Raw genomic sequence first — 27097 nt, 5'->3', positions numbered from 1 at the left:
GCGCTATCTGCCAGGGTGCAGCCATACCAAACCGTCTGTCCCATCCCAGTGGGAATTTTCCACTTGCAGGGCTGCCCCACACAACACCTGGCGCGAGGTGCGTGTGCCGGGCCACCGCCCCACGCAGAGGGACACCTGCAACGCTTCATTCCAACCCTCACGGCAGGACGGTCAGAGCCCGAGGGAGCTCGGGCATATGGGCGGGATGGTGAGGGAGGCAGAAGCCGCCCCGAGGGTTCGCAGAGCCGCGGGCAGCGCCCCGGCCTCCGCCCTGCGCTGGGCGGCGGCTCCGCGCCTCAACATGGCGGAGGCGCCCCGGGCGCGGCTCCGGCCCGCCCGCACGGCCCGGGCACCCGGGCGGGGCCTGCGCTCCCCCCGCCGCGCCCTCCCGGCACGGAGCCCCCGCTGCTGCGGGATCTGCTCGCTGAGCTTCGGCCGCGGCCCCTCGCCTGGGGCGCGGCGGGCTTGTCACGCCCCGCGGGCGGAGTGCGCCGCATCCCCGGTGGCGGCGGCGGCGAGCGCCGGGAATGCCGTGAGTACGGGAGCGGGCCCGGGGCGGCAACGCGGCCCAGCCCGGCCCTGCCCCCCTCCCCCGGCCGCTGCCACTCCGCCCTTCCGCGGCGTACGAACAGGGCTGAGGCCTCCGTGCCGCGCCCCGCTGTGCTGCCCGCCCTGCGGGGAGCGGAATGGCCGCGGTGCCCGTGCGGCGCTCCGAGCGGTGGCACGGCGGGGGCCATGCTTCCCTGCCCGGCCGCTCCCGGAGAGCCGGGCGGGACCCAGCGCGGGGCCTTCCCCCAGCCCTGGCAGCCCGCGGGACTGTGCCCACGGCCGGGGAAAGGCAGGTGCCACATCCCTGCGGGTGCCCGAGGCTGCGGCACGGGTGTGTGCAGGCACGTGCTGCGGAGCCCTCGAGGAACAAACCGAGGGCTTCAGCCGCGGCTAAAACCTTTTGGAGGTGTTTTTGGGGACTACGTGCATTCAAAACTTGTAATGTATTGTGTGGGCAGCCCTGCTAGGCTTTGTGTATTATGTGTATTAGCTCTTAAGGGGTGCTTTTTTTTTTTTTTTCTTTTTAATTTTCTAGAGAGGAGGTGAAAGTAACACTGATGTTCTTTAATAAAACATGTAACGTGCATGTCGTCACTTCCATGCTCCCGTTCCCTTCCGATACGGACTCATACTCCTGTAGGATTCCAGGGCCATTACCACTCCTACACAGTGGTTAATGCCTAACAGCCCTTCTAAAGCTAAGCCTTTAGTCTTAAAAAAGCTTCCTCTTTGGCTTTCAGACTTTGCATTTCCTTACAACTTGGGTCTTAGGTTAAACGCAAAAAAAAAATTGTGTTTTATGTGAAAGATACAGAATGTAAGAAATATCAGGCAACTGTTTGCTTGCTTTTGTACTGACAAAGGCAAATAGCAATTGCTCATTAAATGTCGCTTTGGATTTAATGTCCCACTATACTGAGTTAGGGAGCTGTAAAGCAAAGCAGAGATGAGATTTGTTTAGGTAAATGGTGAAATAGGTTTCATTGTCTTCACTTGTTCTCATTCTTGCCATTAAATAATCCTCCTGTAGTCCAGGTTCAGGCTAATTTTAGATGTTTTGGTAGGCAAGGAAGGTACTTCTTTTCTCTTTCATGCCTAGCTATCAATCTGCAAGAGTGAATTCACTCTGACAGGCATTTCCTACCAGCTTGATACCTTCCTTTTTATTTCTGTCAAACCAAGCGCAGCTCTATTAAAATTTGCAGGGGAAGAAACTCCCAAGGCAGAGCTTTCTTTAAGCTGGGTCTGTAACTGCTCCCTCGCCATTGGTTCAGGATGCCACTGAGTCTTGTGGCTGTATTAAACCCCTGATGTTTGGGGGCATAATTGCTCTGTGTCTTTGTTCTGGGAAGTAGTGAAGGAAGGTATTTGGGGGTTGTCAAATTTGTGTTAAAGGTGCTATATCCAAAGATAAATAAGCAGGAATTTGGATAGAATATTCTTGATTTGCAGGTACATCTGCACCAACAAAATATGCTCCCTGCAAAGACATTACCAGCACAGCAAGGTGTGGGAGACACTGCCATCATTTTGAGTGTGAAAACTGCCCCATCTCTCCTGCCTGGTGAGTCTTGCTAGTCCTCAGAAGCACTGTGTCCTCTTCCCTGGCTGTTCCTTTTGCTAGTCAGGAGTGGTGATGAGGAATGAAGGCAAAACACTGTGAACTGGAAGTTTTACAGACCAGTGCAGTGGTTCGTCTCATGAGATTTAGTGAGTTTGTAAGAATACCAAATATTAGGACCTGGTTGTGCAATTTGTTTTATTACACCACCAATATACTCAGAAATTGGTGGCCTTTTTAATTTTTTTTTCCCAGAGACTATGCCTATGTGATCTGGCTATGTAGCAAGGGGATCAGGGTGAGTGAGCTGTCATGTAAAATACAAAAATGTTTGTAGAAGGTTTTGCTGGGCAAAGGCAGCTAATGCAGGCAGTGAGAATTTTTTTGGTGGCCCCCTACATAACAAATCAGTCACTGTCTGGCTCTTTGCAAAATACAAACTCCTCTAAAAGAAGTCTTGTGGATAAAGGAAACTAGTTTTGGTTTGAAGTTTTATTTGGGCTTTTTCCTTTTCTGCTGCAGTGGATCTGCACTGCTTTATTCTGTTAAAATTCTCTCACTGAGATTAAAACCAGGGAGACATAAGAATGTAAAAGGAGGAGACATAAGAATGTAAAAAATCAGTCTGAGTTCAGTTTAAGAGAAGGTCAGAGAGCAACAAGTCGCTGGAAATATTCCCAGTGCCCACAGCTGAGGTTGTGCTGCAGAGTTTGCTGCAGTTGCAGTGAAAGCTCCAGATGACTCTTCAGTAAAATGCTATGCGACTTAGACATTGCTCAAATTCTTTTGATGCAGGTATTGTTGGAAAACATCTTTTATTTGTAACACAGACTAGGCTGTAGATGATTCATGAGGAGGTCAGTACCTCATCATGAATTGGTAAATACTGTGTGGAATATCTGAAATGGGACTTGGGAAAAACTAATGAAAAGGTTAAGTTTGCTTCTGCAAAAAGGCTTTTTTTGCAAATAATAAAATAGGGAGCCTGTGGTCAAGCACTAATAATCTGTATTCAGGTTTTTAGTTTCTGTCAATAATCCTGAGTGCTCACTGCAATATCAGTTTTTGTTTGAAGTCTGTCCTGCCTTACTCTAGTCTGTGTTTGTAAATGAGAAATCTAAGATCTGTGTGGAGCAAGACAGGTAATTAATCATGGAAGTGTGAATACCCAGCTGAGGCGCCTTACGATCTTAGTTGAACTTTCCAGTCAGTGTCAGCTGGGGGTCTTAAAGGAACGCTGCTGGGTTTAAAAACAACTGATTTAATTCTAGAGATATCATTAACTCAGATAACACAGAGTTGAAAAACTAGAAAGACTCTTTAAAAATATCAAATATTAGTTTATTAGAATTGTTTATTTGGCACCTGTGAATGGTTGTTTTTACCATTTATTCTGTGACTTCTGCCAGTCTCCCTTACTGGAATACATTCCCAGGGATAAGGAAAGCCTTACCTTATAAGAGATGCTGGTAATTTTTAATTAAAATCATTGCAAAGCAACAGTAAGATAATGTATGTAGTTGTGTAGGGGATATGAATAACAGTTGTGAATAACAGTTGCAAATAATGTATGTTCAATTTAGCTGTAGTTATGCAAATGAAAAATAGAAAATTGGAAGACATTGAAGGTAAAAAAGAGTTCATAAATAAAAAAATTAATTGGAACTTTCCAGGGGTGTAGTTCAGAAACAAAATTTAGTAACAAAGATGTCAGCTCACGTATTTGGTGCTTTTTATAGAACAGTTGTTATTATCCATCCTTGTGTTTACTGCCTATTAAAAAGATCAAGATAATTTGTGTGAGTAATACCTAATTTCCTTATGTGGAGTAAGTTTTATGTTGGGTAATAAAAGAAGGATCCTGTGGGGAGGCAGAAATCCTCTGCCATTGCCCCGGTGCTCTCCTCATCACAGCTGGTCTCTACAGGGTGCTCATTAGTAGATGCTTTTTCATAGAATTTCAGGTAAGCTGTGTAAGTTTTTCCTCCCTGACAGATTAGTAACCTGTGAATGTTCCTCTTAACTAGAATTCTTTTATTAGTTACTGAGAAAACTTGCACTGGGACAAGTAATTGGAACTCCTTCCCAGCTTGGAGTTGAGAAGATAGAGTGAAAACACCATGGTATTTCTTTGTTAATACCAATTCTGTGAAGGACTTGTTAAAAGGACAATGTAAATATTTATACTTTCCAACTGTAGTTGTTTGAAAACAGATGTATTCTTTCAGGCTTTAACTGATTTCCCACGATGTTTGCAAAAGCAACAAAGAATTTTGTGAGAGAAACTGACAGTGGAGGTGACCTGATCCCTGTCTCCCACTTGAACGCCTCAGACAAGCTGCAGCTTTTGAGCTTAGTTACGAAGAGGAGGAAATTCTGGTGCTGGCAGAAGCCCAAGTATCATTTCTTGACAGTCACCCTGAGTGATGTGCTTACTGAGGACAAACCAATAAAACCAGGTAAAGCCGTACTTGGGCAGCACTATTCTGCAGATAAAAGCAATACAATCCCTAACCTGTTCTGTTATTATTCTCAATTATGTTATTAGAGGGCTCCTTTCAGAGGAATGCTCTGAAGGAATCCTCCATCCATGGGAATGAGATGAATGGATCTTTTCTCACTTGACCATTTATGTAACTAAAACTGGTAGTAATAAATGTTGGTTAAACAAAGAAGAAAGTTTTGCCTGGGTAGAGTATTAAATTAAGTGCTGAATGTTGTCAGGCTGTATAGTCCTGCTGTTTAATAACAGTAGCTGTCTTGCAGCTACAAGAATATCCCTAGAATATTATAGGGGCTTGTATGTGATAGTAGTGTGAAACTGTACTGTAGTAGTGTGAAACTGTACTGTGCTTCAGGTCAAAAGCAGTGAATATACAGTGTCTGGTTGGTGTTAGTAGCCTGGGGAATGCTTCCAGCCCAGGCCAGGTGAGTTTTACCACCCATTGTTTGTCTTGCACAGACTGTTAAAAAAGGTTGACCTCTGTACTTTTTTCTTCATCCAACTGTAGCAGTCCACCCATGTTTTAAGATTAATGAGAAGGAATCCCAAATTCTGGACATGTCATAATTCCATACAGGAAAATAGATAACATCTCCCTAACCTAAGATGTTAATTGTAGCTGGCTTGGAAATATAGCTGATTCTGAGTCAACTCTCTGGTATATAAAATTTTTAGGTATATAAAATTCAGAGTTGTTTTAAACCAGTTAGATTTTTCCATTGGTTTTCAGTGAGCTTTGGGACAGCCCCATGATGAGATGTGTCAAAATAATGCCAAAATACTAGCGCTGTTGTACAAGCAGTTCTGCTTTGTAGTTTTCTTTGTAGCTGAAATAAATTTAAATCATTCTTTATAAATATTTCATAGTGTTTGTGTTCAGCACTTCAGTCACCTTATGTTTTCCTAAAATGGCAAAATACTAAAGATAGTAGGGCAAAGATGATGAAAACATGAAGAGAGCAGATGCAAGAGTTGCAGAGATGTAAATTTTACTATTTACCTCTTCATACTGTTCCTTGCCTTTGCTAACTTGTCATATTTTCTGTAAGTATCTGTTCCTCCAATCACTTAAAGACAGTTTCAGCACTTCTCTTCAAAGAAATTACTGTTATTGCTTTCCTAGTGATTGTGGAGTCTGACTTTGCAAAATATATGGGGAAGTTTGAAGATTTTGTTCAAGGAAGTATTGAAACATCATTTGTGAAGTTCAGCCTGGGAGCTGGAGGGAAAGGTTATGTGGAAAACCAGTCCTCATTTGGAAACCTGAGGAAGCAGGAGGTTGACTTGCAGCAGCTCATGAAAGATGTCAAGGACAGGTATGTTTCTAATGTGGGTGTTGTAGTGGCCAGGAGAGATTACTGAGCTGAAAAGACTTGGGCCAGCTGTGGTCACTCACCAATAAATTTTGTGGTGCTGCCACAGTTTGAAAATTATTTTTATTGTAAGCTTTCATATTCATGACAAATCATATGTAAAAAAATGAATTTCTCCATATTTTGCAATCTTGTTAGTCAGACTTTTCTCTTTCGTGTTTTAAAAACATCTCTCTGTTATTTCATTTTACATTTTTGCATGAATTACTACCTGGGGCAAGAGCCAAATCCTCCCTTCTTTAAGGGACTGGGCATGAGTAACAATCTGGAAAAAAATAGTTCTCTGTGTTACTGGGGCATTGAATATGGAAATTGAATTCAGAACCACTAATGTTCTTGTAAGCAGACTTTGTAATTTTGTGTGTGTGAGTGACCATGTTAGAAAATGAGATTATTTGAAGTTAAAGGAATAGCAAAGGTGAGCAGGCATAGTCAAGGCATATTCTACTAGCTGAACAAAATATAGATATGTTGCTTCCTGTTATACACTCTATTAACTGAGGGGAACCATGTTCTTTATTTTCCAAGATATGCAACACTTCCTCACTTCCTGTCCTACTCTGAAATGGGATCTATTTAATGTTGCAATGGAGTGTCATGGACCAAAGCCTGTTTGGCAGCCAGCTGACAAGTCAGGGGTCTCTATTGCAGGTCGAAGCTCAGTGGGAGATGAGGGTGCTTTATTTGTGACAGCATTGTACTCTACATCTGTAGCAGGGGCTGTAATGAATTTAAATAGCCTTTGCTGATGCTCTGAAGATAAAGATGATAGGTTTTTGCTATCAGTGCAGAAATTGTCAGAAGCAATGTAAATTTGCTTTAGATACACTGATGTTCTAGAAATAATCAATTCTCCATTTTCATGGCTGGTGTTCCTCTTATATTGTGAGCATTCACAAGACAACAAATTTATTCTAATAAGGCACCTTGCTCTCTTTGTACTAAGTGCCTTATTAAAAGCAGAAAATACTGGGCCAAATGTGTGTACCAAGCCTGTAAAATTAATCTGCATGTAATACCAAGACAATACTATCAATCAATATTTAGAGTCTTGTTTGTAGCACTAGGTAGAGTCCTATGGAGCAACAAACTACAGTAACTTTTATTTAGGATCAGTAAGCTTTTACTTGAAGTTACCTACTCTGTTCACAAAAAGAATCCTCCCCCAGCAAATCAGCACATCTTGGAGTTCCAATCCTTTATGTAACTAAATACTCAGAAATATATTACCTTCTTTTGAGTGTTGAAAATCAGTAGTTGTACACTGATCTATGTGTGACTGTTAACTGAAGTTGATGTGCGTGCCACTTTATGTGAGGCAGTAGGTCTTAGTTCATAAAAAATATGCTCATAGCTTATTAAAGCTTATGATGCACAGTGTATAATTGAAACTGAGTCAGTCTGCCTTCTGCCAGGTCACTGATGAGGATAGCAGAATTTTTATTTTTTTCTCCAGTGTAGTGCAGAGGCTCACTGGAAATTGTTGACAATGCCTTGTAGATGAAATTCTACTTACTTGTTCATAAATATTCTATGATTTATGATTGATTGTGTCCGAGCTTCAAACTTTCATCTCGTTCATGAGTATTGTGTGAAATTCAGGAGTGCTGATGCCTACAAGTTAGTGCTTTTTGGATGCAAAACATAACAGAACTTATAAGAGCATGTTTACCTGTCAGGCCTTGTGAAATGTGAGGCAGCAAACTGTTCTTGATGTCATTTAACAGCGCATGGTGCTTGTGCTTGTTTGATCAATCATTGTTTCCTTTAATATTTCTACATATATAACCTAATTAAGTTGCATTTTTAAGATGTTCTTCTATTAGGCTGATTAAGTCAAAGCTGCCTATTAGTAGCAATAAACTCTAAAAAGTCAAAGCTTTTAAAATAAGTTACGTGAGTCTTCAGAGTTGAGCAGGCTGAAAGTGCTCAGTGGCAGCAAATCAGTTTCCTGTCACTTCTTAGGTGAACCTTCTGAAGGAGAATCCTACTGATCTTTTAATTAAATTCCAGATGCTTCATTAGCTCCTTTTGCTGAAAAAGGGTGGAAGCTGAAGGATGTGGGCTGAGATGCTTCCTGGTTTGCAGAAGCAGCGACGTTGTAAATGCAGAACACAATAATTAACATAATACCTAAATACCTAAAGTACAGTTAAACAATATTTTTAGGTACACAAACTTGGCATATTTGCCTTTACATTATTTTTGATTCTGTATTACATAGTGCTTACTGGTTCACAGAGCCCTGTAACAGGCTGATACATGATTTGGGGCAGAGTCCTGTGCCTTCAGCTCAATTGATTTGTAATGGATTTAAGATACTATATTCCATCTTCTATTTTAAGGCTTTCAGTACTGTCTGCCATAAGATCCTCTTAGAGAAGTTGATGAAGTATGGGCTGGATGAGCCACTTTTCAGTGGTGCCCAGAGACAGAGCAGAAGGCAGTGGGCACAATCTGAGACACAGGAGGCTCTGTCTGAACATGAGGAAACTCTTTTTCACTGTGAGGGTGGCTGAGCACAGGTTGCCTGAGGGGGCTGTGGAGTTCCCCACCTTGGAGACATGATCCTAGGCAGACTGCTCCAGGTGGCCCTTCTAAAGCAGGAGGTTGGGCCAGATGACTGTCCAACCTCAACCATTCTGTCTTCTTCCCTCCAGTAAAAAGGATTATGAGGATATTATAATCTCTGTATTTCTCATATATTAACAAATTTGCTTGTTTGTTTTATACCATTTCACTAGAAGTCATGGAAGGTGATTGAATGAGAAGTTCTGAGAGGACAGGGCTAGCAGTCAGGCAGTTCACATCCGCTGCAGAAAAAGTTGCCTGTCACACTTCCATCATTTTGTGTGAATGATTCCTAACTCTGTGATTAGCATGTTAGGAAAAGAGTTGTGTTTTTAACAACGTGCTCTGGCATGCCTGAAAGATACTTTCATACTGTTGCATATTGCATTTTAGTTGAATTAGTGAAACTGCATGGTATTGTCCATCCAGAGACAAAAATAAATATCTATTCTTAATCTGAGTACAGTGGAAATTCAGACCATTTTATGATTTATTGTTTATAACTCCTTGAGCATTTATGAGTAAGATGAGAAAACTATTCAGTTTCCTGCCTAAACTGCTACATGAGATAATATGAAGTCACACAGTGTTGTGAGACAGGATTGAATAAAAGCAACTGTGTGTGCCTGTGATTTAAAAAATAAGAAGCATGTTAAATAGAAAATAGAGAAACTACCTTGCAGTCTGAGATGTCTCTGTTATTCTTAGGGAAGATGTTCTGTGAAGTACGTGTCAGGTTATTCTGTAGGGAAAATAATGAAATGCTATCAATAAGCTGACTATTGCAGATGCTGTGTTCTGTAAGAAGTAGGTCAGAGAGGTTATATTTGAAGTGGATTAACAAAAGAAATATGCATCTGTGCTTGGTGGAAAATGGCAGAGTGAGATTTTAGTCTCTGGCACTCATCTCTATTAGAGCAGGAACAAAGCTGGGTGAAGGCTCTCACTTGCAACAAGCACTATTTGTGTGGAAGAATCAGACTGCTGCACATTATAAATGAAGTAGAGAAGAAGCTGTGAGCATGAGCTGCCTGTGTCTCTGCAGCTGGGAGAGGAGGTGTATTGAGGTGACATTGCCCAGTAGAGGACTGAAAAGGTTTTTTACTTGTGAGTAGTTTGGACTAGGGAAAATTTGTGCAGAGAGGCAGCAGTGCTGATTTCAATGTGAGGATGGAGACTACTCACAACAATACCCAATTCCTACAATACTCTTGGTATTTGCAGGAAATTGACAAGTACCTTGCTTTGAGGATTTGTGGGTGGGTTACTGAGATGGTTAGACAGGATTTGATGGAAAATGGTCCTAAGGCCTCTCCTTTGTGGGAAGTTACATCAAGTTCCATGCCTAAAGGAAAGACCCTCAGTCTCAGCAGTGGGCTTTTTAGCAGGCTCGTGCTCTCTTCTGTGAGAGCCTGCTATATTGCCAGGTGTGTTCTGTTTTTTCTTGTCTTTGTTTGGTTTCTGCTTTTCTCTTTTCTTTTCTGACTCCAGTCTGCAGCAAATTGCCTTTATGTCTCTATTGTCTACTACTTTCCTAGTCTGAGAAGAAAAATCCTGAATGAAGGTGAAAGAAGTCTTTGCATTATAGGAGAATAGAAGTGTTTAATCTAGTTAAACGTTGAGTGAGACCAAAACTCAGAGAAATTATTTTATTTGCATGTTTGACCTACAAAGCTTCCAGCACAGTAAATCATTGATCACAGGAAGATTGTTTAGGCAGAACAAATAATCAAGTAAAACCTCTAATTTGTATTTTTAAAATACTTTTTATTTATACAGGCTTGTACTCTGTGTGTTGATAATGGGACTTGGCAGACCACCATCTCATTATATTTTCTATAGTGTTATTTTTGAGTGCTTCAGCTCCTTGGGGTGGGAATGGCAATGGTGTTGTTGTACAAATGGCACAGGGTTGGTGGGGGCTCTTGTGCAGTACAGAGTGAAAGAGATGGTAAGAGCCATGGTTGTAGAACAGAAATAAAAGCTCTGAAACATGACCTGTAAAATTAAAAAAAAATCAGTGCAATTTATGTGCCTTGCATGCATATATTCTCAGGGATTTAACTTGGCCAATTTGTGTTACTCAGATATTTTCTTATATTCAGTGTTATGCTGGCAAGTAAGTTCAGTTCTTGCAAAAATACTGTCATAGACTCAGCAGCCATTGCCCTGCAATACTTGAGGCCCTGCTCTGATTATCAAACTTTAACCCTGTTGTGGATTGTTCTTGATGACTGTTTTCAGTGATAATTTAGATAAGATAATTGCTTACCTCGTGTCATCATCTCCTGTTTGAGTTGCTGAGGAGAGCAGAATATTTTGCCTTCAACAGGCTGTGCCCCAGTAATAACTCATGATGTGCCCACATGCAACCCCAGAGCTGTGTTTTATGATGGAAAGTTCAGTGCCAGAAGTCTAGAGGAGAGCACTTAACTGTGCTGTCCTCAAAGAGAAGGTTTCTGTTGCTGTGGGCAAGGCTGTGTGTTTGAAAGCTCTGAACTTGGAGCTCACTGACGTTACTGGGCAGAGGAGAACATTTCTGACAGCTTTACAATGGGACACATCCCAGTGAAGTCATTTGAGCCTTGGGGCTGTGGCAGTGGCTGGCACACATTCAGCTCTGTGCAGGGGATCCCAGGTCACCTCTGGGCACTGCCTGGGGAGTGCTGCTGCAGCAGGTGGCTCTGTGTGTCCCTATGTATCCCTGTGTGTCCCTGTCACTCCATAGCCCTCAGTGCTGCCCCAGCTCCTCCAGCGCTGCCTCCAGGATTTGTGCACTGCCCCTCTCTGCAAGTTAACATCTTCTGACTCTGCTGCTTCTTCTGCATCTGGGCCTCAAAGCCAGGAGTGTGACAGGGTCTGAGCCAGCCCTGCCTCAGGCAGAATACTGTAGAAGCAGGTGGAAGAAAAAGTCTCTTGAATTTGTTTGGTGATTCATTTGCATAGGTCATACTCTGTAGGCTTTGTCAACTAATACTTATTCAGAAATAGCAAATCTTTATTTAATAGGTGTTTTTCTACCTTTATCTGAGGGGCTTTTTTCCTGTAAATTTTGTAGATATCCAGCAAGTTTGTCATCCTCTTAAACAGTCAAAAATACATGTGAAAGCAAGTGACAAATCGTTTTTGTGCTCCTTCATTGTAATTTTTCCCCTGTGGCTGCCTAGGTCAAATGTTAAAAGTGCAAGTTCTTAGTGCATTCACTTGTATTTTCAGGATGCTTAGCACACCACTTTAGAAACATAGATAATTATTGTGGAGTGTATGATAGGCTTGATAGACTGTAACTAATGGCTCTGGTTTGGCAGACACTTCTGAGAATGGTGAGGTTTGTGGTTGCTTGATGTTTCTTGAATTTTTGCTTAATCCAAAGGTTCATTGCATTCCAAGCATAAAGCATGACTTTGCACCAAATGAAAAAAGGTTATATTAATAATCTCAGGAATGTTTGGGGCTGCTGCATTGCTTCAGAGATATTTTCTTTCCCTTGTCTAAACAATCAACTTTAAGGTTTTCAGACAGTTCATTCCAACTGATTGAACTTTCATATAAGCATGTAACTCTCCAAAGATCAAAAATTGCCTGAGGATATTTTTAATTCAATAAAAACCCCAGCTGACTTCAGACTTATACAGACTGCATAAATTCAGAGCTCCAGAATCTAATAAATCTAAAACTTTTTAATTAAAAGTGGAGATATCTCGATTTAAATGAATTGGAGTCAGACATGTCTTTCTGTCACATTTTTGGGAAATTGCCATTTAGCTCCATGAATAGCCATTTAGAATAAAAGAGAGGAGAAAAGACTGAATATTTTGAGTCAGGGATAGCAGTCCTTTAATCTTCCAACAGTATTGCTAGATTACCTGTTCATGAAAAATATAACATCTCATCTGAGGACCTCCAGTGAATATTTTGCAAAAGTATAATATAATTGATATATTTTAATCAATTAAATACAATTAAGAAATTGCTTTAACTGTTACCAAAAAGTCTGTTAACACCCCAAAAGACAAGGTAGTAGATTTTGTAACATTTTCTTAGAAAATTAACCTCCTGTAATGTTTCTGGAGATCACTTTCTGTCTTCTGCTCATTCTAAGAAGAACCTAACGTTAGAACCGTTTCCAGCAGCATTTAAACAGATGCTGAATTGTGCTGTGGAGTAGGGATGGTTTATTAAGTTGGTGCCTGGGCTAGGGTTTTGAGCCCCTCCCTCCCCCCAGGTTAGTTTTTCTTTCGACTGTGGCAGTCCTGGTCACCAATTTTGAATTTTGTGTCTATACCAATAAATAACACAGGATTTTGAAGCAGGTGAGTAATCCCCAGTCTCAAAATCAATGAAATCTTCTGTTTTCTCATTCAGCCCTTTGAAATACTTGGTCAGTGGTGCTGATCCCACTCAGCCTGTTTGGGGTTTAGGTGAGGGCTGAAGCAGATCCACAGCAAGCAGTGGGGGTTGGCACTGAGGCACTGCTGTGCTTGTGTCCCCCAGCCAGCATCCCCTGCCATGGCAATGTCAGTGTGAGCTCACAGTAGGAGAGGATTCAGTCCAGTGTCCAAGAGCTTGACTGGTTGCTTTTGTATTACCCAGGAAACTTAAAGTTGCCTTTGCTTCCCTCTTGCTTTTTTCTTTGCTTAGAAAGTATCCGGACAACTTCCATTTTTGCTCAGAGCAGGGAATCAAGAATTCAGTGTATATTCAATATGTATGTGAGGATTTACTGTGGAAAACAGATATTTGCTGCTGCCAAATAACAAAAGAGGACATCATAATTTTGAGGAGGTTGCTCATACGGAAACCATTGTCATTTTTGCAATAAACCTTCTTCAAGTAATTAAGACAATATGGTTGATTTTGTTTTTTGGGTTTTTTTCACAATTATAGTATTGTTAATGGTATATTTTTCTTTTTCAGAACAATAGATCTAAACAGTAGTTTGCTGCAACAAGTAATAGAAAGAAAACGTGAAGTGTTGTGCATCTTGAGAGAAAAGATAATCACAACTCAGAGGTGTACAATATCTGAACATATTCAGACAGAAGAGAAAGTCAGTGGTGTGGTGGGATGCACTGCAAAAACAATAAAGGTAAAAGTTCCTAAAAATCTGCAGAGATCAGAACATTTGAACATTGAGAAGAAATTATTTCTCCAAATGGAATTCAGAGTATTTTTTGTGCTTTCCTAATGTGCTGAACAAACTGCAGTGCTTGGTTGTGAAAATTCTGTATGGTAAAATGTTTTTTCCATTGCCTTTCTAGCAAAAGGTGCCATATTTTTGTATGAGCCTGGAATGTAGTTTCCATCAATACTATCAATTGGGATTCTGTTTCTCTGTAGATTCCTGCCTACAGCAGAACATGAAGCAAACCTAAAACTATTCATTGTGATTGAATAGCAAAATGCATTGCTGAATCACATTTATTTGAAAAGCCAAGTAATCATTCATCACAAATCGTTGCAGTGTCTACTGAGTTTTCATATTTATTGGGAAACTATTTGTTTTTGATCGTGGGAGTAGAGATTAACTGCATTATGAGGCTATCTGAAGAATTGCCTGTGAATTGAGAAGGAATTACTGAAGTCAAAACATGCTCATTCACTGCAAGTCGTTTGTGTTTTTTTTAAAGCTGGAAGTCACTTGTGTGTACAGTGTGTCTCCAGTTGTAGGAATCTGGGAATTGCAGTGTAACAATCCCCTTTGCAAGTGCCACATTCCTGGTGCCAACCTCCAGCTGGGCAAAGGAAATGTCACAGGGGAATTGGGCAAGGCAGGACACTCAAGTGGGTGCCCATTTCACATTGACATGGCAAAAGCTACACCTGGAGCTCAACTTTGTGCTAGGACAGGGTAGCTAAGAGCATGAGAGCTGCTCTTGGCACTGTGTTTCTACCTCATTCTTCATCTAGTTCCTTTCTTAGATGCCAGATGGAGGGTGTAACACTTTGATGAGACATCATGAAGAATAAAGGATATTCTCCCTCTGTATTTTTCACCTTAATTACATGTTTAAGCTATGCAGTAGCTGAATCAGATAAATGGTGAATAAATCTGTCTTGTAGGTTTCAGTAAGTGAGAATGGAAGTCTGATGAAGGATTCTAGCGTGATCCTTGAAATTCCTCCTGCAACCACTATTGCCTATGGTGTAATTGAACTGTTTATAAAGCACAATGGCCAGTTTGGTAAGTGAAAAACTCTTTTTTTTGTGGCACACAGTTCAACTGTGGACAAAGCTGTTTGTCAGACAGTGATTTTTGTGTTTCCCTGTGTGTGAAGGTGATTATGTTGTGTGGTGTCCTTTGCCTTGATAGTTATTTGTGCTAGAGATGCAGATTTAGTAAGTTTAAAACTTTGATATAGTAATGCTTTTTCAGTGGCTTGAATGCACTGTAATCTCAGAGTGACTTAGGTTTCAGGGAACCACAGGAGATTGTGTAGCTTGAGCCTCTGCTTAAGGCAAGGCCAGCTTTTGAACTCTGATCTAAGTTCAGTTAGATCAGATTGCTCATATCCGTATCTGTTATAAAGTTTTGAGTTATCTTCAGAGACAGAGATTCCATCACTCCTCTGGGCAGCCTGTTCCCATGTTTGACCACTGTGGTAGTGAAGTTGTTTTCCTCAGTATCTGCTGTTTGGTAGATAGCTCCAGTCTGTGAATGTGAGGCTTGTTCTCAAGAGTCCAAAACTGGACATAGCACTCTGAATGCACTTTCCCAAATTGAAAATTCAGTTCCATCAATGCACCAGCTACAGTCTTGTCAGTGCAGCCCAGCATGCAGCTGTTCTGGTTTAGGGCAAATTTGGGAGCAAGCTTCAATAACTGCAAGGGCAAGCTACTGATCCTCTCGGATTTATTGTCCATGTCTTTCACTGCAATTTTGCTTCCAGCCAGCTGGCCCTTGGCCTGGGCTATTCCCTGTGCTTGTTGCAGAGAGTGACCTGACTGTAAATCAGATATCAACCAGGAGTGTTTAGACAACAGTCATGTTAAGAACAGAATCCTACATTTGGGACTGGAATTTAAACTTTTCTAGCTTACACTTTCATTTAAAGATTGCCCTCAGAGTGGTTGCAGAAATGCCCTTGTGCTGTTGTCTGGTCATGCTTTACTTATGTCAAGTCGAATATTTTTCAGGTTAAAAAAATGTTGAAATTGGCTTTGGGGGGAGTTGTATCTCTGCTCTGCACAATCACTTGGGTTTTTCTTTCTTGTCTATCCTCATTTAAACTCATGGACCTAAAGGAGGTTTCAGAGGATGTTATGCAAGGAGGAATAAAATCAGATAGTAGAGGTGGAAGATGGGAAGGACTGATGTGGAGAGAAACAGGAGATACACTGAAGAAATAATTGGAGTAGAGTTGAGATTTGAATATGGGATGTGCTTTACTTGGATGAGAAATGCTGAAAATTAACTCTCCATCATACTCCTTCTGATATAAAGAAAGTCTGTAGGCTCAAGAATAGAAGTAAATATTATGTAACCTGTAAAAAGTTTCTGAAAAGTGGAATTGCTCTGATGTAGCCTGAACACAGAGATAGTAGCACAGGATGTTGATGTCATGGTTATAATGGAGCTGTAATTCAGAGTAATGAGGTGCAATTAAGGCTGTCTGACTGCATAGGTATATAACTGATAGCCTACTTAGATTTTTTCTACATGAAATTATGATGTCCTGCTAGCTAAGAATACATAGGTCTTGTTATGATCTGTATTTCTCTGCTCTTTTTCCACTTCTGCTGCTTTTTTCACTTTTTTTTTGTATTTAATATTAACATCTTTTAAGCTTCGAAACCAGTTTGTTTCATGTTTTATCTTAAACAATCTATGTCCTGCCTCTTTTCTTTTTTAATTTGTGCTATTTTCCCTTGCCTGAATGACATTGAGAAGGTAAAGGAGAGGAACTGACAACTAAATTAGTGCTTTGCCAGCGAGAGTAAGTGTGGTGGAGCCTAAACTTCAACTTATTAATGTCTGAGCAGCAGGGATCAGTGTCTGTTTATGGGAATAGGAAAAGCCTTTGAAGTTAAATCCAAGGAGTAATGTAGTCCTTTCTCATGAGACTGAAAGTGACCAATAGCAGGTGTAACCTAATGGGATTCTCTTCACAGATAATTATGGAGTAAGATGCATGTAAGCTTTTTATTGTTTCATTTTCTTTTCCACTGCCAGTACCTGAGTTTTTCTGTTAGGAAGAATGCTATATATTTCTTCTACATGTTTTGACTAGTGCAACTAGACATATTTGGATATTTTTATAAATAAAATAAATTAAAAAATAAGAAGGATCTTAACTTTTCTGATCCATTTACCATTGTGCTTTCCTGTAATCATTCTCTTTGATTTCAGCAGGCTAATTCTTAACTCCATGTAAAAGCTGTTGCTGCTTAAGGCTTTGCAGTTTTGTGTCTCTAAAGTTGTGCTGAAGTACCTCTTGTTCATGCTTTACAAATCGGGGGATATAAAAGCACCCAGCTGATTTGTTTTGTTCTGTTCATGGCTATTTGTGTGTGGTTTGCTTTTTCTTAAATGTCTGTAAATTAAGCAGTCCCAATATATCCACTTTTCCACATAAAGGAGTCTCTTTGATTGTTTTTGTTGATCATCTCTGGTTTTCTTGCATTTTTGTTAACATTTCTGAGTAACTAACAAGCTCTAACTGCACTGTTCTATGTTTGTCATTGATGAATGTAATAGAATTCAATACAGAATTTATTAACAATCCTCTTAATACAGAATTTTGAGTCCTGTGTTTTCCTGTGAATTGAGTCCTGCTACAAGATTAAACAACATCATCTGAAAAGTTCTATTTCCCTTATTAGCATCATTTTGCCTCAGGAGGGGAGACAGTGTATTAGCAGAGTTTTCCTCCTCAGGGTTCCTGTGAAAGCCTTGTTCTTTTCAATGACAGTAACATGAATGAGTTGGCCTTGTGGTGCCTCAGCTGCTGTCCAGAGTTTTGTTGCTTTGGGAAGTTCTCAGCTTGTGTTAATCGCTTTCTGCTCCTCTGTAGCTCCTTCTTCTCCATGAAGGGTTATGCAAGCATAAAGGTCTGTCATCTTTCTTTCTCTATGGCAGGGATTTCTTTGTCTGCTTTCCCTTTGAAAAAGCTTTTTGCTGATGGAGTGCTCTCCATGCTTTCTCATCTGCTTTGAATGTCCTTAATTTAGTATGACAGACTCTTACAACTGCAGAAAGGTTATATTTAGGTTTTGTTCCTGGTACATCTGAGCACTGTGCTTGATTAGTTACATTTTTTTCGCTTTGCTGTCAGGTATTACTTTAAAATTGAGTTTCTCTTGCTAGCCTGCCTGTGTTCTCCTCAGACCCACTGGAGAGTGCCATAGGTACACATTCAAATCTTGCATTTGAGCCAATAAAAAATGATCAGAATCTGCACAGGGCTTTGACTGTGTTCTGCATCTTTAGGGCACGGTGTTGGACACATCAGCCCAGAATTTGATACTCCAGATTTCTCAGCATAACTCTTACAAAGGCTCCTTGTACCTTCCAGGAAGCCTTTAACTTCTGGCTGGGGGCACTGGGATGGCAGGATAAGGACAGTCCTGTTTGGGTGAGTTTGGCCAGTGCTTGTCACAAAGATGAGGCAGAAAGGGTAATCCAGCCAGTGTGTATTTCCTCTGTGATGTTACTGGAGAGAGACAGTTATTGCAGAGTGATTCTGTGAAACATCCCTGGGTGATGTCCTTTAGAGACTCTCAGAAGTCTCCTGTTGTCCACTCACCTGGAGGACTTGAGAATGGACCCGTGGCTTGGCTGGGAAAGAGGAGTCTGTCAGTGCCATGACCAACAGAAGCTCTGTGAAGGACTCTCAAGAGTTTTTACAAATCTCACAGAGTACTGTCATGTGTCACCTTCATGAGTGGATCCCCTTGCCTGCATTACAGCATGTCTTAGAGGTAGAAAAGGTACAAAGGGGGGAATGAGAAGCTGGAGAGCAGTGCCATGGAAGGCAAGGTGAATCTGAGTCAGCAGTGCCCTGGCAGCCACGAGGGCCAACCCTGCCCTGGGGTGCATGAGGCACAGCATGGCCAGCCAGGCAAGGGAGGAGATTGTCCCACTCTGCTCTGAGCTGGGGCAGCCTCACCTCGAGTGCTGGGGGCAGTTTTGGGCCCACAATGTAAGAAAATTCTTAGAGAGTACCCAAGGAGGGCAGTGAGGATGGTGAAAGGCCTTGAGAGGAAGCTGTGTGAGAAGCAGCTGAGGACACTTGGGCTGATCAGCCTGGAGAAGAGGAGACTGAGGGGAGACCTCACTGCAGTTACAACTTCCTTGTGAGGGGAGAAGGGGGCAGATGCTCATCTCTTCTCTGTGTTGACCAGCAACAAGGAATGGCCCAAAGCTGTGTCAGGGGAGGTTTAGGTTGGGTATCAGGAAAAGGTTCTTTACCCAGAGAGTGTTTGGCCACTGGAATGGGCTCCCCAGAGAAGTGGTCACAGCACAAACCGGACAGAGTTCAAAAAGCATTTGAACAGCACTTTCAGGCACATGGTGTGACTCTTGGGGATGGTGCTGTGTGGGACCAGGAGTTGGATGTGATGATCTTTGAGGGCCCCTTCCAACTCAGCTTATTCTGTGATTCTGTGAAAACATCAAGAATTCCTACCTGCATCTCCTGTCTGCAGCATTCTGGTTTCCAGTGTCAGCAGGAAGTTTTCATGTTATTTTCTGTCTACATTAATTTAGTTCACAGGAGCTGGTGTCATGTTCTCTAGGAGGCAGCTGCACCACAGGTCGTGTCTGTACACACTGTACCAAACATCAGGGCTGCAGGAATGCTCAATAATTCACATGCACAGCAACCACAGGCATTCTCTCCATCTGGAAGAGACAAGACACTGAGAAATGGCATGCGAGAACACTAGCAAAGACAAGCTATCATCTCATGCAGTAATTGCTCATCTATTTTATTAATTATTGTTTTTGATTGAATTTCTAATTACAGAGTTCTGTCTGCTAGATGAACAGCAAGGAGGTTTTGAAAAAGAAAGTACAGAAGGCTCAGCTTCTCCCCATTCAGTTCAATTCAGAGATGCTTCATTCCTCTATCAGCCAGATGCTGTTGATAATGAGATGTACTCTGGGGCTAAAAACCTCGTTCCCAGTGATGCTTCTATAACTGTATTGAAACAAGGTATTACCAGAAATGCTTTGCATCATAATATTACAATGCATTAAATAACCTGATAGGCAGAAATAATCTGGTACAATAGTAAGTAAGAAATCTTGTTAGTTCACTTTAATTGCTCTTACCAGGAACTCTTGGGAGAAGGCACTGAAAGAATATTAAAAAATCAGTTTGCAGTGAGTGTATGCAGTGAACTCTTTCTGTGAATTTTCTGAATCCATCTGTCGTAAATATCATCTTACAAAGTCAGATGGTGCTTTTGCATTCCAGATAACCTCTGCAAGTTTAGTGGTGATGTATGCTTTCATTCAGAAGGGGTCACTGAAAATAGTTTCTCATTATTTGAAAAATACGCTCAGTAAAGCTTCTCAGTTACAGGTTAAGTCTCAGAAATAGACATCTCCCTTGCCTTCACTTAGCCTCATTATTTTCTGAGAAGCTTTGTAACTGAGAAAATCAAAATGTGGTTTAAATGGAGATTTGCAAATTGGTATAATGGCCCAGGTACAAGTTTTTATTGTAGGAATGTGGAAAGAAGAGGCAGGAATGTTACTGGTGGAATGGAATGGAAGAAGGGAAAACCAGTCAAGGTTTCAGAACACACTGCTTTTCCTCAGTTCTTGGTGGAGTTCTTACAGCTGGTTTTCCTGATGAATATCACCCTCTTGTCTCTAAGTTTCCCCCTTGATAAATAAACAATATGTAAAAAACACTTGTGAAAGAATGGTATGCCACCGTTCTATTTTTTGTTTTAGTTTGCCAGATCTATTTGCTTTTCTTGCTTAAAAGGCTCAAAGGTTTCTTTAAATAATTTAACCTCTGCTGTCTCTTGGAAAATGAAAAAGCTAAAAAAAATTGTTTTTACTAAAGAATTTGGAAGTACATTTCATTTTCTGTTATTTGTATAGACAAATTCATACCATTGCATCAGATAAACAGATAAACAAAATATCTGCCTGTGGCTGGGCTTTTTTTTCCCCCAGTGAAGTAATTTTTTAGTTATAAAGGACGTCTTTAAACAGAGCGTGTTTCTTGACTGGAATGACACAGAGGAAAATTTCTTTTAAACAAATTTGAGAACACTTGTATGCCCACATTTTTGGAATGTGGAAAAAAGAGCCATTCCAACCTTCCAGTTGGCATTGTTGATTTGAAAGCTTCATTTTTTTTAGCAACATGGTAATTTTATGTCACAGAAGATTTAATTTCAGTATCATAGTTGAATTGTGAGAAAATGAATGCAGAGCATTGCCTTGTACTTAATGAGTACTCTTCATTCTGTCTTATAAATGAACGTTCTCTGGAGATAAACTTCAAAGTGGAAGACTTAAGATGTAGTTAGTTTGTTAACATTAAAGTATTGGATTTCAAAATATTTAAAACACTATACACCAAAATGTGGATTCTTGGTAGCTGTTCTTCTTTCTTAATGTTTGCATTGGGGTTTCATTGGCTCCTTAGGAAATAAAACCAGATCTGTTCAAACCTTACATTATAACTTGTGCTGGTGGAAATCAGGATGTCAAGGTGTGGTGACAAATGAGCTTGTGAAACACATAGCAAAATGTTATCTGGTTTTACTGGCATTTGTGTAGAAATACTTAGTTTTATTTTCCACTGCTTTCTTGGGAAAGATCTGTCGCGGTTGAAGACCCAGTTCCAGCCCTTTGTGAAGCTTCCTGAAGACAAGCAAAGAGCTTTGTATAAAACCCTTTGTGAACTCTTGCTCCATGAGGAAATGGTGACTGCCCTGGGGGACATGGTAAGATGAAGAACCTTTGGATTTCTTCCTAAAAGTAATTTCAGAATAGTACTGGCATTCCCTTTTGCTTGGATTTTTCTCTTTTCAAGAAGTTTTGCTTATTCTTTTGCTTTCAGTTGGATGATATCTGCACAGGAGACAAGCCAGATCTGGAGGAGTTAAAACTTGAAGAACAAAGAGACCTCCTTGATTTCTTGCAGCTCTTAGGGTGCAGTTTAAAGAGTGAGCTGTTGTTGCAGAAATATCAGCCTCAGGATGAAGAACTTTTCTCAGCTGCTCACCTTCTTATCAGTGCTATATCTGGTATGTTGCAAAAAGCCCTTTTAAAAATTTTATTTTCCTTTTAGAAGCTCCCTCCATGTTAAAGTTTTTATGGCTTTCTTTGAGCAGTTGGTGAGCTGCATGAACATAAATTTTTCTGTTCCCTTTTTATGAGTTTGGTATACTATGCTTAGCATTCCTGGCTGTGAATTAAATTCAGTCCTCAGTCACTGACAGATTTTGTGTGTAAATTACACATTCCCCCAAGACTGCTCAACTTTGCTTCTGCTGAGTGTGAGCATTTGCAGTTTGGCAAGCTAATTTTTGTACTTATTGCATGCCAGAGTCCTTCCTGCCTAAAGGCTGAGAATTACAAATTAGGTGTTGTCTCCTGTGTAACAGTGTATATTGTTCAAGTTCAAACTAAATTTAGCAAAAATGAGTTTAACACAGAGACACTGCAATTAGAGAGCTCTGTTGCAGCTGCTGAAACTGGAGATTAAACATAAATGTCAAACAAATGCCATCCTCACAATCTAGTTGGCACCACAGTGTTAATTAAAAGCTACCTGCAAAGTCCAAGACAGACTACCCTGGATTTTTCTCTTCTGTCTTGTATGTAAAGAATTCCCTGACATTAAGATAACGAAGGAAAGTCCAGTGTAAATTGTGGCACCGTGCAGCAGAATGTCAGTGTGCATCCACATATGCACAGGACCCAGGTGGGAGAGCTTAACTCATTTGTGGAGAGAGAAAAGAAATAGAAAACAGAAACCTGCTGATGTGGTATCAATTGTCAGATGCCATTAACAGCAGGGCACAGTTAATTGAGTGTGTTGCATTATTACCTGACTTTGGACATAATGTCTGCTGCTAAAGTCCAGACATAAATGTAGCTGGATCTAGATTCAAAAGCTGTTTTATGCTTGTTGCTTGTGGTAGGAATTACAGCCTCTTTGTTCCAGAGTTGAAGGGCACCACAGGGATCCTCTAGTCCATCTCCCAAGGCAGTCTCAGCTCTGCCATTCCTCTCAGATTGGGCATGGCAGAAGTTAGCATCACCTATGGATTTGGGAGCATAGGTTCTTGGTTGATTCAAGGCCTAAGTCATTCATCCAAACTCCAGACTCAGAGTTAAACACTGAGAAGATACTTAGGGAGAGGCATGGTGTTGGGGAGGAAACCTCCTTTCCTATAAGTGCCTGTTCTCAAGGACAGAGATAGTCAGAGATAGTCAGACCCTCTGCCCATCCCATTCTGTTCTGCTGGCAGGAAGGGGCTGGATCAGCCCCTTGCAAACATCCAGCTGAGGAGGAGCTGTTAGCTCCCTGCTGAAGCTCCAGTTCCAGCAGCCAGCCTGGTGCAGGGCTCGCTGGAAATGACCTTTGCCTGTGCATGTGTCCTCCACAGAGCTGCCTGATGACACCCTTGTGCTGCTGCGTGCCTGCTGCGATCTTCAGCTTGTTCCAGCCTTGTGTTGTTTGGTGAGTAATGGACGTGAGATGTGCTCGTGGGCACAGCAGCAGGAGTGGCTGTGTCCTCTGCCATGTTTCTCCCCAGTAAAGGAGGAGATGTCAAGCTCCAGTGGGAATTTCAGCTGTAGGCAGTGCTTAGGTCAGAATCTGACATGGCAAATGCAGCACGTAATTTACTGCACGTGGATATATAACTTCTGATCATTGCTGTGTTTGGGAGATTTCATGGCTTGGGAGCAAAAGAAAATTGTGACTTAAGCTGTTTTTCTAATAGTCCCACTGTTTTAAAGTCTCAGTAACAGTAATCATCTCTCCTTGGGAAACAAATTTCAGTTTGATAGCAACAGTGCTTGAGCCTTGGCAAACCCTGAAGTCTCAAAACTCTGAGGCCATTTATTGTAACTGCAGAAGGAATGGTGCAGGGCATTAAAGTAATGCAGCACCTCTCCTGTGAGGAAAGAGTAAGAGAATTGGATTTGTTTAGCCTGGAGAAGAGAATGCTTTGGCGTGACCTAATTGCAGCCTCCCAGTACCTGAAGGAAACTTACAAAAAAAATGGAGAGAGACTTTTTACAAGAGCATGTAGTGACAGGACAAGAAGGACTGGATTCAAACTGAAGGAGGGTAGGTTTAGATGGGAAGAAGCTCTTTACTATGAAAATGGTGAGGCACTGGAACAGGTTGCCCAGAGAAGTTGTGGATGCCCCAGCCCTGGAAGTGTTAAAGGCCAGGTTGGATGGGGCTTTGATTAATCTGGTCTAGTGAAAAGTGTCCTTGCCTGTGGCAGGGGGGTTGGAACTGAATGATCTTCTAAGGTCCCTTCCAACCCAAAACATTTTCTATGATTCTGTGATTTTTCTAAGCTTTTTAAAGTCACTTAGAAAAACAGTAGTAAAATCCTTTAAATATGTAGGAGCAGGGGGAGTTCTTTTGTTTGCTCAGAGTGATAGGTAAGTGTGATGTGCAGTGAGAGAAGTGGAACTCAGGGAATGACACAGTAGGAGAGATGTTTCCCCTTAAGTTGTGCCATGGAGCTTTGGTTGTGGATCAGTACGTCGTACTTGTCAGGGCTAATAGCAAAGGAAATCTTGACCTTTTGCTGCTGCCTTGTCAGCTCTCCTGTGGTTTTATGTGAAACTGAGCTGTGCAGTGGCAGGAACAGCAGTGCCTGGAAAATGTTTTAATGTCTCTGTCTTTTGCTGTCTCTCCTGAATGCAGCCTAACGTCGCTTCATCCGATGGCACTGTGGCGCTGAGCAGTCCTTTGGTGGCCGCTCTGGCTGACAGAGGAAGATTTGAGGTCGTGCAAAGGCTGTTTGCTTCATCAAACATTAATCTGGAGATGACAGAGTCTTCTGTAAGAGCTGTAACCATGAAAGAACCGAGATTCTTCCCACTTGTTCTTTATGTTGCACTGTATGGATTTCATGCTTTAGGTGGGAATGTATAGGAGCTGTACTGAGTGTACAGTTTTTGCTGTAGCCTGTTGCTTCTTTTGTAGCTCTTTAATTTTGGTGTGTTTGGGATCAGCAGTGAAGCTCTTCTGTTGGTACTTAATGCAGCACAGCCAGGAATTAGGGTGACCAGGGGACTCTGCAGTTTCAGTGGAAAGTACATAAATAAGGGATGAAGGGGAGAAATTAAAAAAGAGAGCCATGGGAGAGAAGCTGAACGTAGCTGCTCTGGTAGGTGTCAGATCTGCAGGGCAGTGAAAGCCTGATTGCTTGCATTAATATGCATGAGAAAAAGCAGCTAAGTACAAACTGCTTTTTGTAAGCAAGCAAACAGGCAGACCCTGGAAACCCAGGGTTCTGCAATGCAGCAACTGCTTTTCTCCTTGAGCCTGGGTGTGCAGAATGCCTTCACTCTGGAGCAAGTGCAATGGAGGGCTCTTGAAAGGTACTCGATTAGATTCTCTTAATTATTGTTTGACTTTTACGGATATGAACTGCACACTGCAGGAAATAACAAAGCCTCTTTTTCAACCACCAAGACCCACTTCAGGGATTCATACCTCTGTACAGCATTCTGTTTTCTGGTATGTTTTTACTTGTGTTAGCAAGTTTCAGCTGCATTCTGAACTTTGGCATGGCAATGCCTTCTGGTGTGTGCACATGAAGGGTCCCTGCTGCACACCACAGAAATGATCATTTTACCATATGACATTTTCAATGCAGATATTTTGCTTGTTTCTTTGACTAACAGAAAAGTATTAGTAAAGCACTATGTGCTTGAACTATTTTGCATGTTTTTTCATCATAATTTTTTATAATCATGGATGGTACAGAAATGCAGCAGAGATCACTGTAAATGTGGGTTTGGGAAGATGTTCCAAGTAGGTGGAGTATCAGTTGAGATGGCTGAGAGACAAATGAGCAGGCACCTGTGTGGGGGTGATCAGTAACCAGGCCCTGCAGCGTAGCTGGTGGGTAGGAGTTCTGCTCGCTTCCCTGCTCTATTCCTTCATGGCCTTGAGCAGATTGTCTAAGAGGCCTTTAAAAAATCACATCAGTTCAGCTTTCCATGAGGACATGGAATTTGCAGGAAAGCACCACGGTGCCTCTCCACTGCCTGGGAGCTCAGGGTAGCTCTGCACGCTGGGCCGTGGGCGTTTCTGCAGCTCATCTGTTCAGGGAAGCTCATGGTGTTGCCGGAACTTTGTGCTGGTGTAGAAGGAAAGATCCTTGAGGAGCTGAAGCATGGAACTCTGCTTCTGGGAGCAGTGTGTAAGTGGGACAGTTGTCTTTTTACCTATCACTTCTAAGAGTCACCTCTGTAATGAGTTTACGAAAACTTTCTATTAAATGCTATAGAAAAAACAATAGAATAACTTACACGTCCTTTCCATTGTTTTTCTTTTGGGGACTACATCTTTGACAAACAAGCGACTCCAGACTGGCCTCACATGGAAAATGCTTTTCCAAGCTTAGATATGGTCTTCCCTAGCAAAGGAGGTGGTAAAAGACCCATAGAGTGCTTCAGAGGAGGCTGAAGCTTGTCTGATGAAGGGTGTGATTTCACACCCTGATTTAACCTCCCCAAAGTCCTGCTTCCCTTTGCCTTGCCCAGGAGGAAGGTTGGAGAATCCATACCTTTGCAATGCAGGAGGAGGTCAGCAGCCTTTCAAAGAGTGTGCAGAGGCCAGCAGGCTCTGCCTTGCCGCCAGTCCCCAGCACCTGCCTCCTTCCAGCTGCCCAAATCCCTCCCTGGGCTTTGTCCACTGGCCCATTCCAGTGTGGGCCCAGGAGATTGACTCCCTTTGAGCTGCACTGCTCAGAAAATCACGTGCCCAGGTTCAGCAATGACGACATTCCCAGGGTCTCCCTGTGCATGGAATGGGGATTTGGCACATTCACGAACAGGGAGATAAACAAGACTAACTGAAAAGCTGCTTTTATAAAAGTGGAGCACCAAAATCCAAAGATAAAAGGCAGATTCAAAGACTGGTCCTTGATACCTTACGTGGCTTAAATGCAGACTATGACAAAAAAAAAAAAAGAGAGAAAAACCTAATTACATTTTTTCAATATTAAATCTTTATTATATACAAAAATATTTTGTTGGGAATTAACAGAATTTCATCATTTGTACATTAACATTTTTATGTTTGGCTGTGTTTATTGTGAAAATATTAGCTGTGAAAAAGACAAGGTGGGGGGGTCTTAGAAAACAAGTCACAATTTAAAAACATCCCACATAGTAGCTGACTTTATCAGTATGAAGTCACAATGCTAACAAGTCCCATATCCTAGGCCTGCTCTACAGTACTGTATTCAAACAATTAGGTACTAAATAATTTCCAGGTTTATATTAAAAAATTCAGCTAATTCAGGTTAAGGTTTTTCTTGTAGGAAGTTTTCAGCTAAAGAAACTAATTTTTACAGGAGAGCAGT

The 27097-nt window shown here is 41.6% G+C and overlaps 1 protein-coding gene across 1 annotated transcript; it reads left to right on the top strand.

Annotated features, from left to right (window-relative positions):
- The first annotated feature begins 1998 nt into the window (after positions 1 to 1998).
- On the top strand, positions 1999 to 27007 carry GSDME (gasdermin E). The gene is made up of 10 exons (XM_005480867.4): positions 1999 to 2113; positions 4339 to 4569; positions 5737 to 5929; positions 13475 to 13646; positions 14621 to 14741; positions 19525 to 19713; positions 21342 to 21469; positions 21586 to 21772; positions 23141 to 23214; positions 24424 to 27007. The coding sequence occupies exons 2-10, from the start codon at positions 4359 to 4361 to the stop codon at positions 24652 to 24654; spliced, it is 1506 nt and encodes a 501-aa protein (XP_005480924.3). The 5' UTR covers positions 1999 to 2113; positions 4339 to 4358; the 3' UTR covers positions 24655 to 27007.
- Positions 27008 to 27097: the final 90 nt, after the last annotated feature.

Source organism: Zonotrichia albicollis, chromosome 1 (genome assembly GCF_047830755.1).
Source record: "Zonotrichia albicollis isolate bZonAlb1 chromosome 1, bZonAlb1.hap1, whole genome shotgun sequence".
Classification (NCBI taxonomy): Eukaryota; Metazoa; Chordata; class Aves; order Passeriformes; family Passerellidae; genus Zonotrichia; species Zonotrichia albicollis.
This window is presented reverse-complemented; position numbering and strand designations above follow the sequence as displayed.